At 39.9% G+C, this 21,629-nt stretch overlaps 1 protein-coding gene across 3 annotated transcripts in view; it reads right to left on the reverse strand.

The window, feature by feature from the left end:
• FGD6 (FYVE, RhoGEF and PH domain containing 6) overlaps window positions 1-21,629 on the reverse strand; it is a 74,676-nt gene that overhangs the window by 38,466 nt on the left and 14,581 nt on the right. For all 3 annotated transcript variants that reach the window (XM_076334734.1, XM_076334727.1, XM_076334742.1), the window contains exons 3-5: window positions 6,392-6,539; window positions 2,886-2,953; window positions 2,763-2,793 (exon numbers count right to left, since the gene is read on the reverse strand). In XM_076334734.1, the coding sequence (XP_076190849.1) occupies window positions 2,763-2,793; window positions 2,886-2,953; window positions 6,392-6,539 (247 nt within the window). The remainder of the gene's footprint in view (window positions 1-2,762; window positions 2,794-2,885; window positions 2,954-6,391; window positions 6,540-21,629) is intronic.

Here is a 21,629-nt window from a genome sequence, read left to right on the forward strand (position 1 = left end):
TTCCTTTTCTTTTTTTTTTTTCCCCCCTGCAAGTGCCCTTAGGGAAGAAACAGCACTTCTCACATCTTCTCAATCCTTGTTTACCCTCTGGAGGCCATGCATGAACCATCTCACAAAGATGCATACAGATGAGCTGGTTTGATTTAAGCCCCTTTGTTTTCAGGAGTTTCTAACAGCATTTTACTGGAATCTTGTCCTCTAAAAGATCATTACAATAGTTACAGAAATACAGAGAATTCAGGATTACATCTAATGTTTGATTCTTCCCTCAAGCAACCCCATTCACCGAGTATGTTTGAGAGCATCAGCGTGCAAAGCCAGTTAAGTCCCTTATCTCTGTTATGACCAGCTTACTTCATATTACAGAAGTGTCCCCAAGTGTTTATCATTTTCTAGAGAACTTTTGTAGTCTGTCTTCAACAGAAGCAGCCAGGTGTACTTACAAAGTGCAACAGTGTCCAAATAGGCTGGCACCCTGGTATCTTGGAAGAGTTGCTCCACCTAACTTGACTTTGTCAATATAAAAGAAAAAAAATGCTAAAAAAAAAAAATCAGTGGTACTTGTAACCAGTTTGCAACCACATTCCCACCTTCTCAACTGCTTTAGACTCCACTTCAAATGCTCTAAGCAGTAGCAACTTAAAAATCTTTTTCTTACATCAACAGTTCTGTTCCCTGGCTGTACGAAGAGCCATGAGCTGCATTAACTGGCATTGGTAAGACAAACTGAGGAGAATACTATTAATTTCAGATCATCACTAATGGAATTAGTCACTAAATTTCAAGTATTTACTCTTCGGAAAACCACTAATAGATCATTCAGAAGGTGTAACGGAGCCTCACCTGACCAGCCAAATCTTTACTATGGGTAAAACAGCCCAGACTGGGGAGAACCTAAGTTTTAATTCCAGAAGTCTGTCAGAGGTTGCTTGACTGGCAGTTAGTAATCCTGACACTGAAGCCAAAGTGGTTCAGTACAGGTAAAATCAAAAGGGTAGTTTTATCAATGTTTAAATATTATCCATAAGAAATATATGCTTAAATAAACAGATTTAAGAATGCCTGTGACAAACATACACAAATCCCCAGGCATACCACTCTCTGTAAATAAAACAACATGTTTCTGCAACCTTTCTCAGGTATGGCAATTTTTATTCAATGAAGAACGCACACACACACACAGAGCTTCAAAACTGGTGCCCAGTCTGACAAGGACATTCACCAAGGTTCACACTGCAGGCCAACGGACAAGTTGAGGGCAAAGTATTTCCTCCACTCCTAGCCTAGCATCCTCTCCGTTAGACCAGGCTGAATACATGTCAATTGTTATTGCTAGCCAACAAAAGCATTTCTAATGGGTTTTTATTTGGCAGCTAGAAACTAGCATACTGTCATGAATAGAGCTGTGAGTTATCCATTAAAACAAAGCAAAACACATCCTACAGCACTGCACATTTACAATGTGCAGGCAACCTGAAGTTTACCCCAGAAACTTCCTAAACTCCCTACTACTTTCCCTCTCCCACATTCTTCCTCTGCTTGCCTCCATCCTCTGCACCAACGGCCTCTGCTTCCAGTACTGCGCATGTTACCTGAAGAACTGGTACACTGAAAAAGCGAAGACACCTTTAAGATATAAGTTATGTGCCTGAAAAATATGATAATTAAAAATCATATAGCTTAAAACTTGTTTCTTCCTTTAACCAGTATTTAAGCTTGAGTTCTGTACTAGAAACCATGTTCAATATAAATTATACATTGGCCGCCACTGCCTGACCCAGCTATTAAAAACCAAGCCTCAACAGAATAAGAAAATCAATTACTAAAATGGAAGGCAAAAGAGGAATCAGCAAGTGATGTGGTAAGTTTTTTGTTTCCTGAAAGATCTCCATATTACAGGACTATATACATCCATCTATAAGAGCCTTTGTTTCCAGTTTTACAGAACATGCTTCTCAAGAGACTAAGATAGACTAATGCATCTGTTTGCAATATAACCACTTCTATTGCCCAAGGAAAAAAAAATTACTATGCTTGCACTTAATAGAGTGACAAAACGGTACAAACACATATCACTTAGAAGCTGACGGAAAACACATAAAATGGAGCTAGAGAAAACTAAATTCTTCATTAATTTGCTATTATCACCCTCTACACAGCATGTTTAACAGACGACTGGTCTGCATAAGCATGGATTAAATACTTAACCCTTGCTGTGAACAGCACATTGCGTATACTACAATCACAGCTGCTATCAGAAAGCAAGCATCTGTCAAAGAATTGCAGCCCAAAAAAATATGCTGCCATGGTGATGGATCCAACGTTAGAGCTAATTAGTTAGATTACCGAAAGAATGTGTGTTTTTATTTACTATTTCTAAAGGTAAACTGTTCCCACCTCCCCCCCTTCCTTTAAAAGTTATTCTAACCAAAGATTTTATTTTGGTTGCTATGGTACAAGCTGGCTTATAAATATGATGCTGATTAACATAAATGGATATATATTCCATTTTCAATATTCAAGCAATACCCCCACTCAGCTGGAAGACCGCATACATTAATTAAGGAGATGGAGAAGGAACCACCAAAATATTCATCCATTATATAAAATCTGAAACTTTAAACTTCTGCTTAATTAGATTTTTATATTTTGAATATGTAGACACAGCAGAAAAAAGTCACATTCACTACAATAAAGCCTAAACATAGAACTTTAACAGATTAAACATAGAAGAGGAAGCTTTTTTTTTTCCTGATACTTACAATGTGTAAGAGCTTTAGCACATCCACAAACCTATCAGAAAAGCAAGAAAAAGCAAATAGTTACATTTTAATTGCCCAATTAAAATAAGCTGAGTAGCTGTTAAGTTTAGCATTGACACTTACACTTTCTCTGAGCTCATGATCTCCTTGGCAATATGGTAAACCTTTGTTTTCTTTCCAGCTGCCTTACTCTGCAAATAAAATTGTATGTTATACTATGCACCTACTAAAACTGTCATAAAGATCATTTCAGGCTAGTAGTTCCTCAAATACAATGTAATTATTCTATAGTTATTTCTAATAAAAGTGTTTTATACTGCTTTGTAATCTCCTGGCTTTGAGATCTTCTGGCTTTTCAGGATCTGTGAGAAAATCAATTCAGCTTGTAGCTGGAAACAACAATGTTAGCTAAGAGTAGTTTTTATAACACTATCAGCCTTTCTATTTACTTATTACAGGAAGTATTGAAGCCCATAACAAATGAAGCCCTAGCAAGTGACAATTATTGGTTAGAGAAAGTAGTAAAGTACGGATAATATCTGTATATTATTAATTTTTTTTCTGATTAATACAGCAACAGTAATATTTGCAGTAAACTCAAATGGGTTTCAGGAACATCTTAAAAAAAACCACAAACAACCCACATTTTCTTTACTGAAAAAGAAGATGAAAGGAGAAAAATATCACACTGAAGAGAAGTCAGCTTCTGACCATCTACTAAAGGAGTTGCTGAAAAACATAGCAACCGTACTGCAAAGCTGTAGAAGTGCGAGCCTTGTCATCTACCTGAAACACTGTGGAGATGATGTTTTTTATGTGCACACATTTGGCTTCCAAAAAATCAATGCTACTGTTCAACATCAGATATAAGGAACAGGTATAGCAAAGCAAAAGGGGGTAGGTGTCAGGATGCAAATGTTTTCGACTCAGTGTAACTCCCGTGTATAATTTCCCTCAGATAAAACACCTTTCTCCATAACAGCTCTCATGGTTTGCCATATGCTTCTCTCCTGCCAGCTGTCACCACATCTATTAGATATTCAGGCTTTCATTTCAATGGGCTGCAAAGAAAGAGCGTGGATGAGGAGCACTAAAACATCACAGGATATACAACACAAGTGCGATGGAAGTCCTGGGGAGACTGTCTTGAGTATGGTAGTATAATATAGGCATTGAACAGTTTATCTGGAAAAGCAGGTATCGGTGGCATTGCATATATGAACTTTTGGGTCAGAAGCACTAATGTTGCAAGATTCATGTGGAGTTTTAGGTCTTCTCCGAACCTCTAAACAAGTCTCAGGTGCTAGAAATCAAACCATGGAACTGATGATACTCATAGGTTGGTTTTAATGATATTGTTATACTCAAAATAAGAAATAAATCTAAATTTTTTTTTCATTTGAATTGACACAGTGCTGAATTACTAAATTAAAATTAATTTCTAAATTTAATAATTGGGTGTTGCATCACATATATGCAAAATACATTATTTATTTTATATACTCCACAGACAGCTTCACACAGAGCTGGGATTTTACTTCTAAAATTAAACTTATTTCCAAAAAACACTGAGATCTACCCAGTGAGGGTCAATCGGATTCAGGCGAGATTCTAACACCCATCCTCAGGCCTCGATGCCTTTTTAGAAAGCACAGCTGACACGCTCCCTACAAGACTGAATTCACAAGTAACTCAATTATGCAGAGCAAGGTATCTGCCATCACTGTAGATGTGACGGTTGCAAATGAGATGAAAATTAGTATTTTGAGAACAAGATGCTAACACTAAACAATTACAAAATGAAATATCACAGTCTGTTTTCAACCCCATATGAAAGACTTTTCACATACCAACTGGCACTGAAAAGGCCACTTTGCATTTGCTCAGCCAAAGATACTCTGGGCCTAAGAGAGTCTCTAATGGGAGAACCGAAGGGATACAAATTGGGCTCTCAGGCATGGCATTGGGAAGGAGTCTTGTAACTCCTCTAACGGATAAAAGGCATCAAAACAGCCAGATGCTTGGGGTAAGGGAAAATAAAAACAAGCCCAGCTGATGACCGATGCAGTGACTGCTTCATTCTCCTCTGCAGCTGCTCTCCCTGTTAGGAAGTTGGTTGTTAATCCCCAGCTGCCAGCCACATATGCCACAGGCGGCTCAAGCAAGCACTGAATTACTCGTCGAAACCTGCCCAAGAAGCCTCGTAACAGGGACTCTTTCCTGTAAAACTCCATCGTGAAAGGTTGAGGGCATTCCTAGAGGCACACAAGGTAAGGTAGCTTCTACACGGGTACAGTCCTGCTTAGTTGCACAGGAACAAGCTTTTCCCTCAACTCTCTTTCCCTCCCCCAATTTATTCCTCAGAAGATTTGGTTAAATGACATTCAGGTCTGACACATCACCATTGAGTCTTCTCTTCCAGCCCTAAAAAGTCTCATTGCCTTTTTTTTTTTTTAAATTATTATTCATTTTTATGGAAAGGAAGCAAATATAACTACTATCAAAGGAAACAGAGCTGCCAGGACTGGTGCTGAGGAGAGGCACTGGTCTATGGGCAGGCTGGTGCCAGAGCATCCAGGACTGAGAAGTAAGAAAGCAGGTATCCCCAAGGAGAGGGATAGGACCCCCAGTACTCGATTTCATTCTAAGTTGTTAGTACTGTCTTCCTGCTCCTCATCTAAAGGAGAAATAAGGTTAAAATAAGGGAAATCATTCCAAGCTGGCACTCGCAGAAGCTAGCAGAAGGTCAGACCTCAACCACAACAGTCAAGTATGGCTTACGCTCCTCCAAGGGCCACAGAGGTGGCTCTGCGACCCTACAACGACAGGTCTCTTGCGCACATACCAATAGTCTCTCCTCAGCACCAAAGAAGTGAATTAAGGAACTTAAATGCTGAAAGGCAGGTTTCATGCCATCGAAAAGGAAGAATTAAAAACTGGTTCAGTCATCTGTCCCCTGTGCACCAAGCAGTGATTTGGCAGGTTAGCATGCAGAACCTGCAAACGCAAGAAAGCTGTCTGCACAGAAACGGTTACTGGGACACAGCCTTTGCTGCATGGCAGAGGCCCCCAAAACAGGACCATCCAGGCAAAACTACAGCTTCCGAGATATTTTCCAGAAGGACCTTCTCAGACCTTGCAACCTTCACCTGGCCCCTTTCCTTGGGCTTCACCAAGGCTAACAAATCAAAGGTTGATTTTAAATGTTCAGTGCACAAGAGACACTGTACACTCTAGGATCTGAGTCGCAGACAGCCTCATTAAAAGGTATTTACAAGTCTCAAAACCAAAGATCTCTAAACATACATCTGTGCATGTAGCTCTGTTAGAGGGGCATGGTAGGCAGGTCTACAGCTCCATGATTCAGTAAAAGATTAAGAACAAATATGCCAGGCAACACACACTTTGTAGTGGGCTATTTCTAAACTTGACCTCTTAATATCAGGCTAACATACACGTATTAAATTAAAATTTTAGAAAAAAACCACTAAACAATAAGAATGACAAAAAGAAATATATAAAGTTATGTTTACTCAATGCCTTTTATTTGACAATATCCCAACAGGTTACAACTTACAAAATAGTGCAAAAGTGAGTAATAGCTTCAGAAGATAAAGATAAAAAGATACCTGTTTATATTCTTGAGGATCAGGCTCCCCTTTGCTGGAATCAGAATTTGTGTCATCATCTTCATCAGAACTGTTCATGATATCGTCTTCATCTGACTGAAGATCTCCCATTACCACGTTAGGATGACCATGGTGTTCTTCTAAGGACCTAAAATTAAAATATGTACAGTCGATAAACATACCATACTTTATTTATGTAAAGAGCTTTCTGTTTTACCCTACAATAAATGGTCTACTTGGTATCAGAAACATTGAAAACAGTAGTGGGTAGTCTGAAGGTGACAACAGTGGTAGGCTTTTCCGCAGTGGACTCATAACTCTGCAGTGTTTTATCTATGCTGGTATTGATACAACGCTCGCTCACAGCGAGCAAAAGCCACAATACCTTTGGAGTATTTATGTTATTCTTGTCCATCAGAATTTGCCTCACAGCAAAGTTTGATAAATCTAGTCCCTTATTGCTATGTGCATGTATAGTGCAACGTTTGTACTGTGTGCCAGAAGGATAAAGAAAGATCATAGCCGTTTTGCTCTCCTCTATCTCATAGCACCAGGACTTGTTCCAGATATGGTACTCAGGCTGGAGCTTTCTGTCTGAAATTTTAGGTGCATGTATATATACAGGGTTGTCTCTCAATGCATATGCTAAACTACTGCATCAGTGATGGCAATATTGTAACTGTTCTGTCCAATAATTCTTCTTAAAAACAAGAAAGCAGCATCTTTTGTCATTAAAAACTCCCATCCCCCAGAGACACACACCTTCCATGTAGCTGTCAAAGCTATAAAATATAACCTTGTTCTGCTGCTGTACAATGATTATAGAGGTCTCTTTTCATTAGCTTCAGCTGTATTTGCAACACAGAAATTGCATGAGACAGGCACACAACCTTCTTCCTCTAACTAGCCTTGACAACTTCAGTAGAGATTTAAGAAACGCAATTCTAGAAGAAAATAAAAAAGGGGGTAGGGAAAGATAAAGAAGAAAACAGAGACTAGAGGAAACAGCCTGGGGTTTTGGTAAAGTTACATAGAAACACAGCACATCCCTGCGCTCCTACTTTTAATCCTTAAAAATATCTGATAATTGCCAATTACACTAAAGCCGTGTCTAAATTCACATAATCTGTGTTCAAGGCCTGCAAAAAGATGCTGGGATGCCACAGGCTTATTGTGATATGAGCCAAAAGTGATTAGCTACCCTACAAAACAAAAAGCAAATCCAGAAACCCTTGCCCCCAAGCTGTCGCAGCCAGCAGAGATCTCACTGTGCTGATCAACACCTAATTTTGTGCAGCCAACATCTGTCAGGGCTACACACTTCCCCATATAGCTGCCCTCTGCTTCCCTGTGCAAGGGACAGTTACAACTGATCTTTTCTTTTCCCAACTTTGAATCACAAGAAAGCAGGGATGGAGGGCGACTCTTCAGACTCACCACCTCCAACTGTGATAGTCACCAGAAAGAAAAGCTGTCAGCATGGATCCCATGGGAGGTTGCTGCCCGTAACATGAATGGCAGAAGTAAGGAATACTAGCTGTGTGAGGATGCTCTGGCAGACACACCAAGGTGTTGATTACTCAATGCTCAAGGCAGAGTTAAAAAAAAAAAACAAACAACAAAACAGCACACAAATGCTGATCACAAATAGAAATGTATTTAGAGATGAAGACAAGATAAGTTGGCCTGTGGACAGACTTTGGTCAGCCGCAAAGATGTAGAAAAGATTAAAATAGCTTGGTTCTATTAAGATAACACAGGAAGGACTTGGGAAACACCCAAGCAGTTACTGTCTCCCAGAACCAAATGGAGTGGGGGGAGGAAGGAGATTGCAAGCTCATCATCGAGTTCAAACGAGACCCTGAGCCAAGACGGCAGCACCCAGGGTGCAGAGAGACACCCAGTTATTTCAGTTTGGAAATTATCAACTCCACGCGGAAAGAGAGCATCCGCCAGGGAGACGAGTGCTGAGGACAACAGTGCATGGAGTACGCCAGCGACTGTTCCTGTGGAGCCTCCACAAGTTTCAGGAAGGCAAAAAAGTGGCTTTTCACTAGAGCTTCCCCTGGAACCGCACTAGCAGGACACTAACAATTCTGCCGTTAATTGTTAACTTCAGCAACTCAGAAAACTCCTTGTCTAGTCTATCTAATTGACAACCAAATGACCCATTGGCCTGAGAATGGTTATTTTAGCAGATGCCATCTGATATCCTTTTATTTTATAGATGACAAACATCTTTATTTCATCTGTAGCATTACATGAGGTAGATATATCCACCTGCTTTATTCGAAACCTGCAACAGAAATAACTACTGCTACTCCTTCCTTTACTATATTATTTAGTTTTATCATGCACATCTGTCACTGAATCTGCATCTGATCTGGGATTTTTTTTTCCATTGCAAAATGTATTGAGCGCTTTATCTCTAACCACACTGGAATTCACTTTTCAGTCACTTATTCATCAACATTTACTTTTGTTAATGGACATTTTATTGCCCTTTTTCCTATCCTTAATATTTGTTTTAATTGCTGCTTTAATTTCCTTTAACTAGGATTCCTTCCCACTAAGAAAACATTATTTCCACACTTGTGAAATCACAGTCCTTTTACCTAAGCATGCTCTACAGGATGTCTGTTCCCAGCTTTTGCTATCATTTTTCATTTAAACGTTTCAGGGCAACTGTGCGAACACTTAAAATTTTAGAAAACCTGCCCTTTTTGAAGTCAGAAGCAAGCATATTTCTAGGTGAGGCTGTACTCTGCTTGCGCAAACATAACCCTGTCACCACTGAAGGATGAAGATCAAACTAGCTGGCCTGTGTTGGGTGAAGAATTTTCTAAATGAACGATTAATCGGCTTTTTTACTGAAACTTCCTATTAAATAACTACTAAAAAGTTTTTAGTAATTAACTACTGGTAATTTAGGATGTTTAGTAAGTGTCCACAGATGAGAGCCACTCAGCGTATACACTTTTTTTTCTTCCTGGGAATCACAACAACATTTAAGCAGTAAGGTCCTTTTCTTGCCTTTGTGGTGCATATGCACCTACTATTCCTGTAAAGGACACTATGAGAGCTGAGAGAACCATCTACCAAATCTTGCCTACAGTATCTGCCCCACCAGTCAAAGCACCTCAGAGTAATCCCTATACGTCTTTATCCTGTACTTGCTCAGCTCACAGCCTAACACAGCCCCCTCAGGTTCTTCCACCTGAAACATTTTGTTGAGTTTTTTTTGGTGGTGTTGGGGGTTTTTTTTTTTCTTTCTTTGTTTTTTTAAAGAAAAAACAGTGGATGATTAGATGATTAATGATCAAAAGTCAGTTCACGCCCAGCCATTTCCCAGAATCAAACAAGAAGCTGCCAGTTCAGGGATAAGGCGATACTGTAGCTGTGGGTAGATGCACTGCTGGTATTATCTGCGGCAGTGTCCTCTTCTTCAGAGAAGATGGTGACAAAGTCGCTGTGTTAATCTGCCTTTATAAACCATGTGCTGGAAAACATGTGACTCTCCTTGTACCTTATGCCTTAACCTTTCATCATAAACAGTATGGCTTTTCTGTCAAAACAGAAAGCAGTTTTTTTTGTTTACTGGTTACTCTTTCTGTACTTTTACCTCTGAAGTCATAGAATCATAGAATAGTTTGGGTTGGAAGGGACCTCTAAAGGTCATCTAGTCCAACCCCCCCGCTGTGGGCAGGGACATCTTCAACTAGATCAGGTTGCTCAGAGCCCCGTCCAACCTCACCTTGAATGTTTCCAGGGAGGGGGCATCCACCACCTCTCTGGGCAACCTGTGCCAGTGTTTCACCACCCTCAACATCAAAAATTTCTTCCTTATATCTAGTCTGTATCTACCCCCCTTTAGTTTAAAGCCATTCCCCCTTGTCCTGTTGCAACAGGCCCTGCTAAAAAGTTTGTCCCCATCTTTCTTATAAGCCCCCTTTAAGTACTGAGAGGCTGCAATAAGGTCTCCCCAGAGCCTTCTCTTCTCTAGGCTGAACAAGCCCAACTCTCTCAGCCTTTCTTCATAGGAGAGGTGTTCCATCCCCCTGGTCATTTTCATGGCCCTCTTCTGGACCCACTCCAACAGGTCTGTGTCTTTCTTATGCTGAGGGCTCCAGAGCTGGACGCAGTACTCCAGGTGGGGTCTCACCAGAGCAGAGGGGCAGAATCACCTCCCATAACGTAAGTGTACATACAGTTCTCTTAAAGTTATCTCTGGACAAAGTGAAATTCCTTGTAGCTTTTAAATGAGTTTGGAAATAGTAGTAAATCTTTAAATAAACAGAATCCTTTCTACCACTTATCAATTCCCCTTTTCCAAAATACCACAGGCATGCAGTAGTGGTTATTTTTAAGCAGCTCTTCTGATAGTTCACAGTATCCCCAAAACACCTATCTCTATCTTGTTCCCTCTTCATCACGATTCTTTGTCCTACCCACAGCACAACCAAGAGAAACTTCTGCATTATCAGTCATGTGAAACACCATCACTGCCAACTCACTGTGCTGCCCACTGAGTAAGAATATCTTGCCGTTATCTTGTGAGCAAGTTACCTAAATATAGATGTGGGGCTTTTTTATTTGACACATAAAACGAAGGGATCATTAGTTTGCCTCAGAATGAGCAGTTTATGGGATGAAGCATATGCATTCCACTGTATTTTCCTAATGCGATAGTAAAATACTAATGAAACAAAACAGGCCAGTCCTAGTCAGGCATACAGCAAGATAAACTGTCAAAACTTAAGAACTGTCATCAAGGTATTACAGCCAGAAAAATAAATCCTAATCAGCATAAAAAACTTATTGTCTTCAAAAGATGACCAAGACTAGTTCAGACTGTCTTATTTGTATTATTATAGAAGCTTCAAATAAGCCTGAGGCTTCACTTTCAGGCACTGTTGATTTAGGCACTGCATAGGACACTATAGCCTGAAGTCACAATTAACATTTCAGTCTCAGTTCCCAATTCATTTAGAAGGCAATTAGTATTTTAAGCTTGACTGAGATGATTCAGAGAGATTCTCTGCCATGGAATGCCCCAACATTAAGTATTTTATAGTATATTGGATTTACTTCAAGTGTTAGCATCACCATAACTACTAAAAAGCAAGTTTCCACACCTCCAAAGTATTTGTTAAAATAGATTCATCCATGCTGCTGCTTTACACACATTTCCTTGTGATCCCCATTATTTTTAGATGTTTTTTCTACCTCCAGTAAGTAATCAAAAATATATAGGAATACTGAATGAACAGAACCTTGCATACAACACTGCTAAATTCTTCTTTTCTCACCCTTTTGTTATTTTAAAAGGAGTGTCCATTCTACGCTGCTTTTTGTAGGAGCGTCTCAGCACCTTTATCGTTCTTCTGTCTCTTCCTCCAGTATTTCATTGTAGTTTTTTGTGGGTGCGTGTGTTTGTTTTTTTAAGAAAGCCTTTAACATACAGGCAAAATTACACAAACTGAAGTTCCTACTCAACTAAAAAATACACACCAAAACATCAGAGAGCCAATAAGCATACCCTACTATAACGTTTAATCTCAAATCCTTTTTGTATTGTTACAGCATTTCACAATCCTTTCACGGCCGCTTGCATCTCACTTTCCTCCAGAGAGGTAACAATTACTATTGCTGGTTCATCCATTTTCAGTTTTTAGTATCACCAGTCCCTGCAATCAATTTCAATAATTAAGGCACATTCAGCTGCCTCTTTTTTTTTTTTTTAAGACCTAAAAGCACACTGGCTATCTGTGGAGTCAATAGCTGATAAGGCTGTTGTATTTTTTCATAGCGCCTCATACTTGTAATAGCTGTAGGTAAGGCAGCAAGCCTCACTGACCGATTCCCTCAATGGATCCTAGCTGTATGCTTTTGGGAAATCCCAAGGATAAAAGATTTAAAAGACTGAAGGAAAAAAGAAAATAAAAAAGGTTCTATGGCATCTTTTCTGTTAGGTCCTATCTAAATTCAGAATCTCTCTTTTGAGGTATAAAGAAGGGCTGTAAATACAGAAATCAAGTTAAGATCCCGAAACAATTTAAGAAGCAATTATCTGATTTGGGTGCTCAAGACAACAGAAAATGCTCTTGGAAAGTCAAAGCTTAAGTGAAATTATTGCTTGGTTAATAATTGCTTGATTTTGTTTAGTGAACTTCCTTTTGCTTTAATACTTTTTATTTAAGACAGTTCAATGTCTTTAATATTTATTTACTGCAGGTTTGGGGGAAAAAGAAAATCAGTTCTAGAAAGCAAGCATACTTGGCAAAGCACAAAGATAATAATGAATACTATCCAAGATCACTAGTGAGCTCCTATGGAAGTTTTAAGAAAATATATGATGGGATTAGTGATCAGCAAGATTAATAAAGGCATCAATTAATGTACTTTTTGGACAAGTTACATTTTGCTGCAATACCTTAGCTCCACAACCATCCTGAAGAAGCCAACATCAGCACATTTCCTTTCACAAACCAGTCTGGAAAGCATAAAGATGAACTTCGTAACACTCCAGATGCACCTGGACCCTAACCCATCATATTCACCTCATCATTTAAACTTCAGATTCTCTGAACAATGGTGACTGTCTACCATTATAGCTAAAAAATTCCCTCCCTCATTGTCCTCTTTATGTCCCTCTGCTTTTCATTTCTCCTTCAGGCATACCGGACCGTTAAGCAGTAAATGAGGATGAAATGCATCCTGGACCAGGTGGCTTACTTATCTGAGTTATTCCTACAGCATCAGTCACCTCTCTGGTTTAATGACAGATGCACAGATGGAAAGAGATGAAGCTGAGATCACATCGCTCCTCTCTAGGTGTAGTGGACACTGAGAGAAAGGCTGGTGGATACCACTGCGGCTCTTGCAGTGCTGGCTTGGCTGCCAGCACTGGGGACTGGTTGCCTTATTGCAGCCAAGCTGCTTGGGCTTCAACTTCTCTGCCAAAAATGGTGCTTTTTCACAGTGAGAGAGTGAGATAGCAAGGTGTCCTCTCAAATAGGATTTTACATGATAGCATTAAAGTTATGCCATTTGTTCTTCTGCAGTGACAACTCAATGATTTTAATAAGTTCTTCATATTATTAGGACTAATAGCAACAAAAAAGGCAACAAACCAGGAGTTTTTATTGGTCTGATGCTAAGGAACATGACAGGCAGTTGATCTTGATCTCCCTTTTATTTATATTTTTTAAGACCACCTGAACAGATCGCGCCTGTGAGATTCATTAGTTTCTTTTGCAAGCTATCCTTCCATAGGTGATATGGCTGAGGAATGACACAGACCTCTATGACAGTCTTTAAAAAAAAGCACCACAAAACAAGAGGCAAACAAACTAGACCAATGAATCCATGATTATTTGCATCGCTTCTAACTGTTGTGCTATGTTCTCTCTGGGCTGGTTAGGGAACTTTAAGCATACAATTACAAACATAAATACTCCTTAAGAATCACAGCTAGAAAACAGAAACAGCTCACATCCAGCTGAGCAACTCCAACTGAAAATGATTTGTGCATATCAGCTTACTTTTTCAAATTGCCATTTAAAGACTTCAAGAATTCAAACTGAATTATTTTAAGCAATATTGTACGTACTGTATGCATGCATAAGCATCTATGTATTTTATCAGAAGTCAGGACCCTTGATGATCATGATACACTGTCAAAAGAGAAGCTCAAGACAATCTATTTAAAATAGATTTTGGTTCAGAGCCGCTTGTCCTTCGAAAGCTGTCTGCTGCCTCCCGAGCAAAGGGCTGGCTGCAGAGAGAGGCCAGGTGGGAACGCCAGGAGTTTGCTCCTGCCAAGAGAAACGCCAAGAACTACCCTCTTTGTCCTGGTCTTTACCTCTGACACTCCCTGCTCACACCTGGGTTTCCTGGGCAAGGAGATATCGCAAATGCTGCCGAGAGCTGCCACCACATTTAGCCTGTTAGATCATGCCACTGGCAGCTCCTTCTATACTTGGCTGCAAACTGCAACACCGGACTTGCTGGAACCAAGTTATCCCAGCGTTTGCAGCCAGCAGCGTTTAGTTTAGCATTTGTTATCCTCAGGCCAAGACAGCACTTATTTCTTTCCTCAAGAAGAAGAAAAAAATAAATCTGACTTGCATTCGGAGCAAAAAATAAGCAAGACATTTGTCATATGTTTCACACTTAATACATTTTGTACCTTTTTTTTTAAGCAATCCATTCTGTCAGTCACCCTACTTCAGGCACACTACGATCAATACAGTCATGCGCATACTTCACTGCACAATTTTAAAATGCACGGTTTACAAAAAGGTGCAAACAGCTCTCAGATTATCTCCATATTTAGCTGCGATTTGAAAACACGAGTTCCCGTGGCCAGAGGCACCCAAGGACCGCTCTCGCCGCAGGCAGCCTCCCATGCTCACAGGGCCGATCTTCAGTGAGACCATTTGTTGGCAATTCCTCAGTTCCTTGGAAAGTTCAACATAAACACACACGCATGCTTCAGATGTTTCCACACTCACCATAGAAAAGCCACATTAAAAAAAAAAGAGGTCTCAGTTTTAAAAGTCTTCAAGAAAACTGGTGCCCACACAGTGGGCCAGTTCAGCTCCTGAGCAGCGTGCCACAGCTGCCGTCGTGACAAGCAGGAGACACAGTCACATCGCCCTGCCTCCGCTGGGGCGGCCCCAGCAAAAGTGCCAAAAGGAGATGATGGCAATGTAGCAGAATATAATCCAAGAGGATACAACAGGACAGTCCTGAGCGTTGGTACTGGAAAGTGAAACACTGCAGCAAAACCCAGGGATTTAAACCCTTGCCTTGAGACTTGTACAGGGGAAGGAGTCGCTGCATCAGTTCTTCCCATCACCACTCAAAGCTGTGAGGCTTTACCTACCCAGGGTAGGTAAAGAGGGAAGTCTTTGCAGAATTTACAGCTTTTTGCCTTCCCTTATCATTAATTCTCGTTTCACAGGGAGAGCTGCAATGCTCATGGCCAAGACCTTTGGAAAGAACTCCTGCCATGGAAGTGATAAACACGATAAAACAGGACCACCAAAATACAGCACTCATTTACAATCAGGACCTGCTATTCTAACTTCTCTCAATTCATAAACCAGACCCTATTGGGAAAACTTTTATTGGGAAAGGACAGCAGGATCAGAAGAAAAATAAAACTTTACTTTCCAGTCACACAACGCCCCCCCCCCAACACAACTCCAGCACACACTGAATAGACTTCTAGAAAGCTGTAAAAAAAAGTGACAAAATCTAAAACCGAACACATCAAATAGGAAAGGGAAAACTTTGACCAAGTGAGAACAAAACCTCCTATTAATATCCATTTCAAACAAAATTGATTTTACCTTGCCAGAGCTAACATGACATTCCAATGTATAACTACTTCTGCTCCACTAAAATCAGAGTTAATGCAAGGCCCTAAATATCTTCTGTATTGACTCATCATTATTTTTATGATTTTCGGGTGACTTTATCCCTGAAATCAGGGCTGTAATACCTCTCTTCAAAAAGTTGCTCATTCAATTTAGAAATAACGCGCAACCTATTGCACTCCGTTTTTTACATGTCATAGCTAGAAGATGACAAAAGAGAGCTAAGTAGCAGAGTACTCAAAAGGTAGTGACTTAGTTCTAAAATAAACATGGAGTGACTTAACTCTTAAACACACAACTGTCTGCATGCACCAGAGCTGACGCAGCTTCCTGGGTAGTCTGCTGGAAAACTGAGGATGAAATAGTTTGGTTGAGACCAACAGAGACTAGCTGTAAAAAATAATTGAGCTGCTTGCAAGACTGGACTTGTGCTCTCTCTTCCTCTGATCTTTTGCACAGATTAGAAGAATGGGATTTAGACACTTTTTCAAACTTTTCAGCTCATCTCAAAAATCGATACAGAATATCTGACCCCCAGGAACACCACTGGGGGAAAAAAAACACCCAAAACAGAAAAAGCAACTAAACTCTGCGCAGTTGAAATCACTGAGCCATACGGCTCAGGTTGTAGCTATCAAAATGGCAATTTTGATAAAAACTCCTTTTATTTATTTACATGTATCTTAGAGATTTTTTTTTAGTCCACTTCTGCTTGAGTGCAGCAGTTTTTCATAAGCACAAAGATATCTTAAGGAAAAATTAAAACTTGTGTAAACTTAATATTTTTAAAAAAAACTTCTTGGATTCTAGCATCTAAAATAAACCCTGCATTCCTTAACCTAAATTTTGTCTAGTGCATTGAAACAACATAGCTGCATAGTTTAAGTCTATTCGTTAAAACATCTTTAACTGAATCAAATATAAATGCTGGGTAAATGAGGCATATTAATATCACTGTTGGCATTTAAATAAAAACTGAAGTTAATATTATGACTGCTTTCTTTCCCAACATTTATTTTATGCCCAAAAAAATTTTACTGTGTTACATACACAATTACATTAGACCTTGCTGCAATTAAAATATCACCATACAAATCAGCATACCACGGAGCTTTACAAGCACATTTCCTGAGCCAATGCTGAAAATAACCCACAGGAAAAGGCTGTTGTTGAGCATATAAATGGGTCTTTCATCAGTTCTCATGTCACATTTGACTCTCCATTCTACATCTGAGATAACTCTCTGGAGCTACATTTTGTTAACCTGCGATTTATACCGTGGTTGGCAACTGGAGACAGAGCGCGCATGTTGGAGGCGGGAGAGAAAGGCCAACGTCCAGTGACAAATACACAACGTTAACTTAGCTTCCCCCATCTTAAGGAAAAGGAAATACATGTGAAGAATGCCAAAATTAGGAAAAACACAAACGTGGAATAAAAGAGGAAAGAAAAAGATAAAGCGTTGGAGATTAATTTATCAAAGTGTGTGACACCTGAGTTCCTCTTATCCATAAACAGGGGGGTTAGGAAGCAGGCTAAAGGACGCAGGGTTTTTATGCGCTGCTTTGCTTCCTTCAGGCTCCCCCACATCACACCAAGCCACCCTTTGGCTGAAGGCAAGAACCGACACGCTGAGCTGAGGCGACGTCACCGGGAGGAAGGACGAGGACATCCTTGTATTGTACCGGGGGGATCGATGGGAACAGCACAGCTAGGACCTTTTTGCCATCTGTGGTGAGCACTTCTTCGGTAGGAAACAAAGGATAGCACAGTTTACCCTCAAAAATGGGTCTTTTAATGCATATGGACTGCACAGGCTCCGAGGTTAACGTGATATAATTTTCTAGACTGCAGAAGACTGTGACAAAATAACCACCAAACCTTTTGGAGAGTGGCAGAGGGGTTTGCCCAGCAGCACCTGCCTCATCACTGCTGCCACTGTCAGCTTGCTCCCTCTCATACTCGCAAAACACACCCAGCCCCAACTACACTCGGTAAAAAGGTAACATCAAGAACTTAAACTACATCTGTTTTTATGTAGCACTTGTAACACCATCCAATAAATGAGAAGTCTTTCATTATTGCACCTCCAACTCTGTCAAAAGTTTCCCTATGTGCTGCGTCAATGTCAACCTGCTTCACCCATCTCTTTCTTTTACCAAAATCAACAGGGAGCCCTTGAAAAGGGGGATGAAAGAAATACCAAAGACAAAAATTCTCTTTCATGACAGTCATGGAGATCTTCACAATTGTTTTCATTTCATAAGACCTTTCAAACCTTTTCAAGACTGGATTGTATACTAGAATAATGGACTTGGTATTGGAAAAATGCAGATCACCAACTCCTTTCTCTCCCTCATTGGAGAGGGAGAACATCAGACCTCAGAATCTTTCCCAATGTCAAAACAGATGAAATCAGCATATCTCAAACACACTTGGATGAGAATGTGTCAAGATTCTTTTAAAGCAAGAAAGTTCGTATTTATTCTGATTTAAAAAAAAAAAGGGGGGGGGGAATTGGCATACTTCTCCCAGATTGCTTTAGAAGATTTAAGTATTTTCCCAGAGTGCATAACATCTTCCTATAATATATGCATTTTATTTCAGGTTGTATAGCAGACTAAACTGTAAAGCTTTATGACCGAAAGCCACCCCAATACTAAGGAAAACTCCTTCTCTTACTGGAAAAGCTGACCATGGAGACACTGACTTGCATAAAGTTTCTTGTAAGGAAAGAAAAGAAAACCCAAAACACACCATATGCTTTCCTGAGCAAAACACTTCACTGCAAGTCTTTCATGTAGTTTCACATGCTACCTTAGTAGTATAAAATAATTAACTTGACACTGCAAAATAAAATAATTCCAGACCCAAGGTCAGTGATTTGACTAACACTCAGGAAAGAGAAGGAGCTCCAAGGGCACCGTACAGCCCCAGGATGAGGGTCCCACCATCTGCATGCACCCAAAGTCCTTGTGTCAGAACATCAATATTCCCAAGCAATAGTACTGCCACTTCTCACCAATATTTCCATTTCTTACTGATTTGGACTCTGATTAGACACCCCTAACTTCATTACAGAATTTGTTTCTTCATAGTCAGTAAAAGCAAAACTTGAGAAGTCAGGAAGACAGCATATTCCTTATGTCCGGTAGCCAAGAATTGCTTTGTCCGTTCCCTGCTCCCGAGCGCCAGAGCTGGCACTGCCAGGTAGGCTTTGCATTCAGCCTCGCAGGGGATGGGAAGTGGAGATCTGAGCCATCTGACTCACTCTTTACTGACAAGCCCTCGGAGTTGGCAGAAGCCTACCAGCTGCATAACACGTACATGAGAAAGCGAGGTAGGGAGGGGAAAAGAAAAAGGCAGGCTCAAGGAAGCAGAATACAAAAAGAAAACCAGTGATAACACATGACCAAAGATAATGAAGCCTGACAGGAAACCTAAATAGCATATTATCAAAGCTATTCCGTTAAAACCTGAATTGCAGAGAAAGAATTTAACGCACAACTAAGAGTGGCAGAAGCCAGCTAGAAGCACAGTGGGAGATCGGAAGACAGGACAAGACTGCAGAGCTGATGGAGGAAAAGGAACCTGCCTTCTTCAGATCAGAAACTAATCCATTATCACCTTTAAGAAGCAGATGAAATAAAAAAAAAAAAATCTACAAACCTGGCCTCTACTTATCAGGAAATTATATCCTTCAATAAAATTCAGTAAAAAGAAAATGTGGGTTTTAATGTATAAATATAACACCTTCAATACCTAAAATGTATTTCATGCATTCAAATCTTAGCATAAGTGTTTGAAAACTGGTTTTAAATGCTATTTAGACCCTGCAGCATTTTATGAATTTTGTGTTTCTCTTGAAATGTTTTTAAATGGGAAATTTGCAATTGCAAAAAAAACCCCTTCCCTAACGTAGCCAATCTCTAAACACCACTACATTTATCTGGTGCAATACTGCTCATCAGAACCATGTCTGAACTCTAACAAAGTTCAGTACATCAGAGGAATATGTATCAAAGCAAAGTGCTTAACCACACAGATTTCAATACTAAACTCAATACTCCAGGAAGGCTTTCATGGACACTTAATTGACCTCTAGGGACTCAGTCACCAAAGCAGAATTTAGTCCGGAAAACTAAACTTACATTTTGCATCGAGATGTTCATTTCTGGAAAACCAATGGATTATTCTAAATCAGCAGGGGTGGGAAAAATAGGAAGCAGTATTTAATTAAACCAACATTAAGATCTCAAAGGATTGTTGTCACATGGTACTCCCCACCCCCCCCCAGCCCTTTCCAAAGAAAAATCCTAATCGGAAACACAATGACACAGCCATAAATTTCGTCCAAATCAATTAGCAGTCATGTACATTTGCAACATCTTGAAGGAACACTGTCAAAAGTAGCCAGTAAATACAGCATGCTATTCCCTGAAGGGTGAAGGAGCAGACTCACTCAACCTGAAGTACAATTCTCTTGCCTAGAACAACGTAACAAATACCAAAGGAAGCCCACAAGATCCAGAAAAGTTTAAGTTTATGTTTTCTGCAGCATGACAGATGTTCCAAGGCACGTTCACTGTTCCTTTGCATCTTTACGATTACTGGACACGTTTTACTTTTAGTTTTAAGGAAGATTTTGCTGTCCTCCTCACAATAAAGGTTTGTCACTAAAAAGAGGATAACCAATGCATAAATACTTCTCCTTCATTAGGAGGTTTTAAAGAAAATGGTGTTACTTCAAAACAGAACCATGTCAACCACTGGTCTCTGGCAACATTAAAATGAATTGTGGTGGTACCAGCAGCACTGACTTTTCACCTCACTTTTCAGGCCTGAACCATTCATTTCTCAAAAAATCAAACCCAAAGAGCTGCTTTCCCTGTTGTTATCTACAACTGGATAATGATATTTAAAACTTCTTTCACATTTAACAGTACCTTTTCTATCGCACAGCATCTATTCTTCACGCACTTTGTTTACAGAGTTCTCATAATAACACATTCACCTTCATTATCTATTTTAAATTGGTAGTCAAACAGGTAGACTAGGACAAAATAAACAATCTTTTAAAACTGTTTCAAGAGATTTCTTTTTTCAACAGTGGAAACAAAACATGGATTATCTGTTCCCAATGTATTGTCATTACCTTCTTTATTGAGAATATTACCCCGAACTACTTAAAACAAGCAAAACCCACCAGTCTCCCATCAGCAGCATCTGTCTCACCTCAGTGGTTCACACACCGTACCAGGACCCTGGTTCTCTTCCTTTCAAAGCCAAGCCCACCTTCAGTAGAAGGGAGGGTGACATCAAATAACTCAAAAATCAAGTGGTAAGTGACAACTGATACCCCACCATTAATTACCCAGGCCCGCCATTTGCATTTAAACCCCTGTGGGAAGGCCCAAGCAAACAAAATGTATCTGAATTTAATAAGACATATGAATTTAGGGTAAGAGTGTCAGAAGCTATTACCATTCTCCATTAAAGCATACTGGTTTCACCAGATGGGATCCGGAGGAAATTTCCCAGTAACCACCGAAGCACTGGGTACATTATGAAAATTTTATTTCTTCCTCCAGAAAGAAATGTAACATGGGGTAAAGACACCACCAAACTCTTCCAGTAATGGCAAGCCTGGCAATTCAGACTTAATACACTGCATATGTGCTATTATGACTAGAAGTGTAGCCAATTGGTGTATGAATTTCTCAGAAGAACAATCTCATTTGTACGTTGGCTTTAATCATAAGATAATTTGTTTTGAGATCCCCATTAGCAGTGCATTACAGGAGTTTCATGTGCCATGATATGAAAAAGAGCTGAGTGCGTGTTCTGACAAG

Source organism: Aptenodytes patagonicus, chromosome 1 (assembly GCF_965638725.1).
Source record: "Aptenodytes patagonicus chromosome 1, bAptPat1.pri.cur, whole genome shotgun sequence".
Taxonomy (NCBI): domain Eukaryota; kingdom Metazoa; phylum Chordata; class Aves; order Sphenisciformes; family Spheniscidae; genus Aptenodytes; species Aptenodytes patagonicus.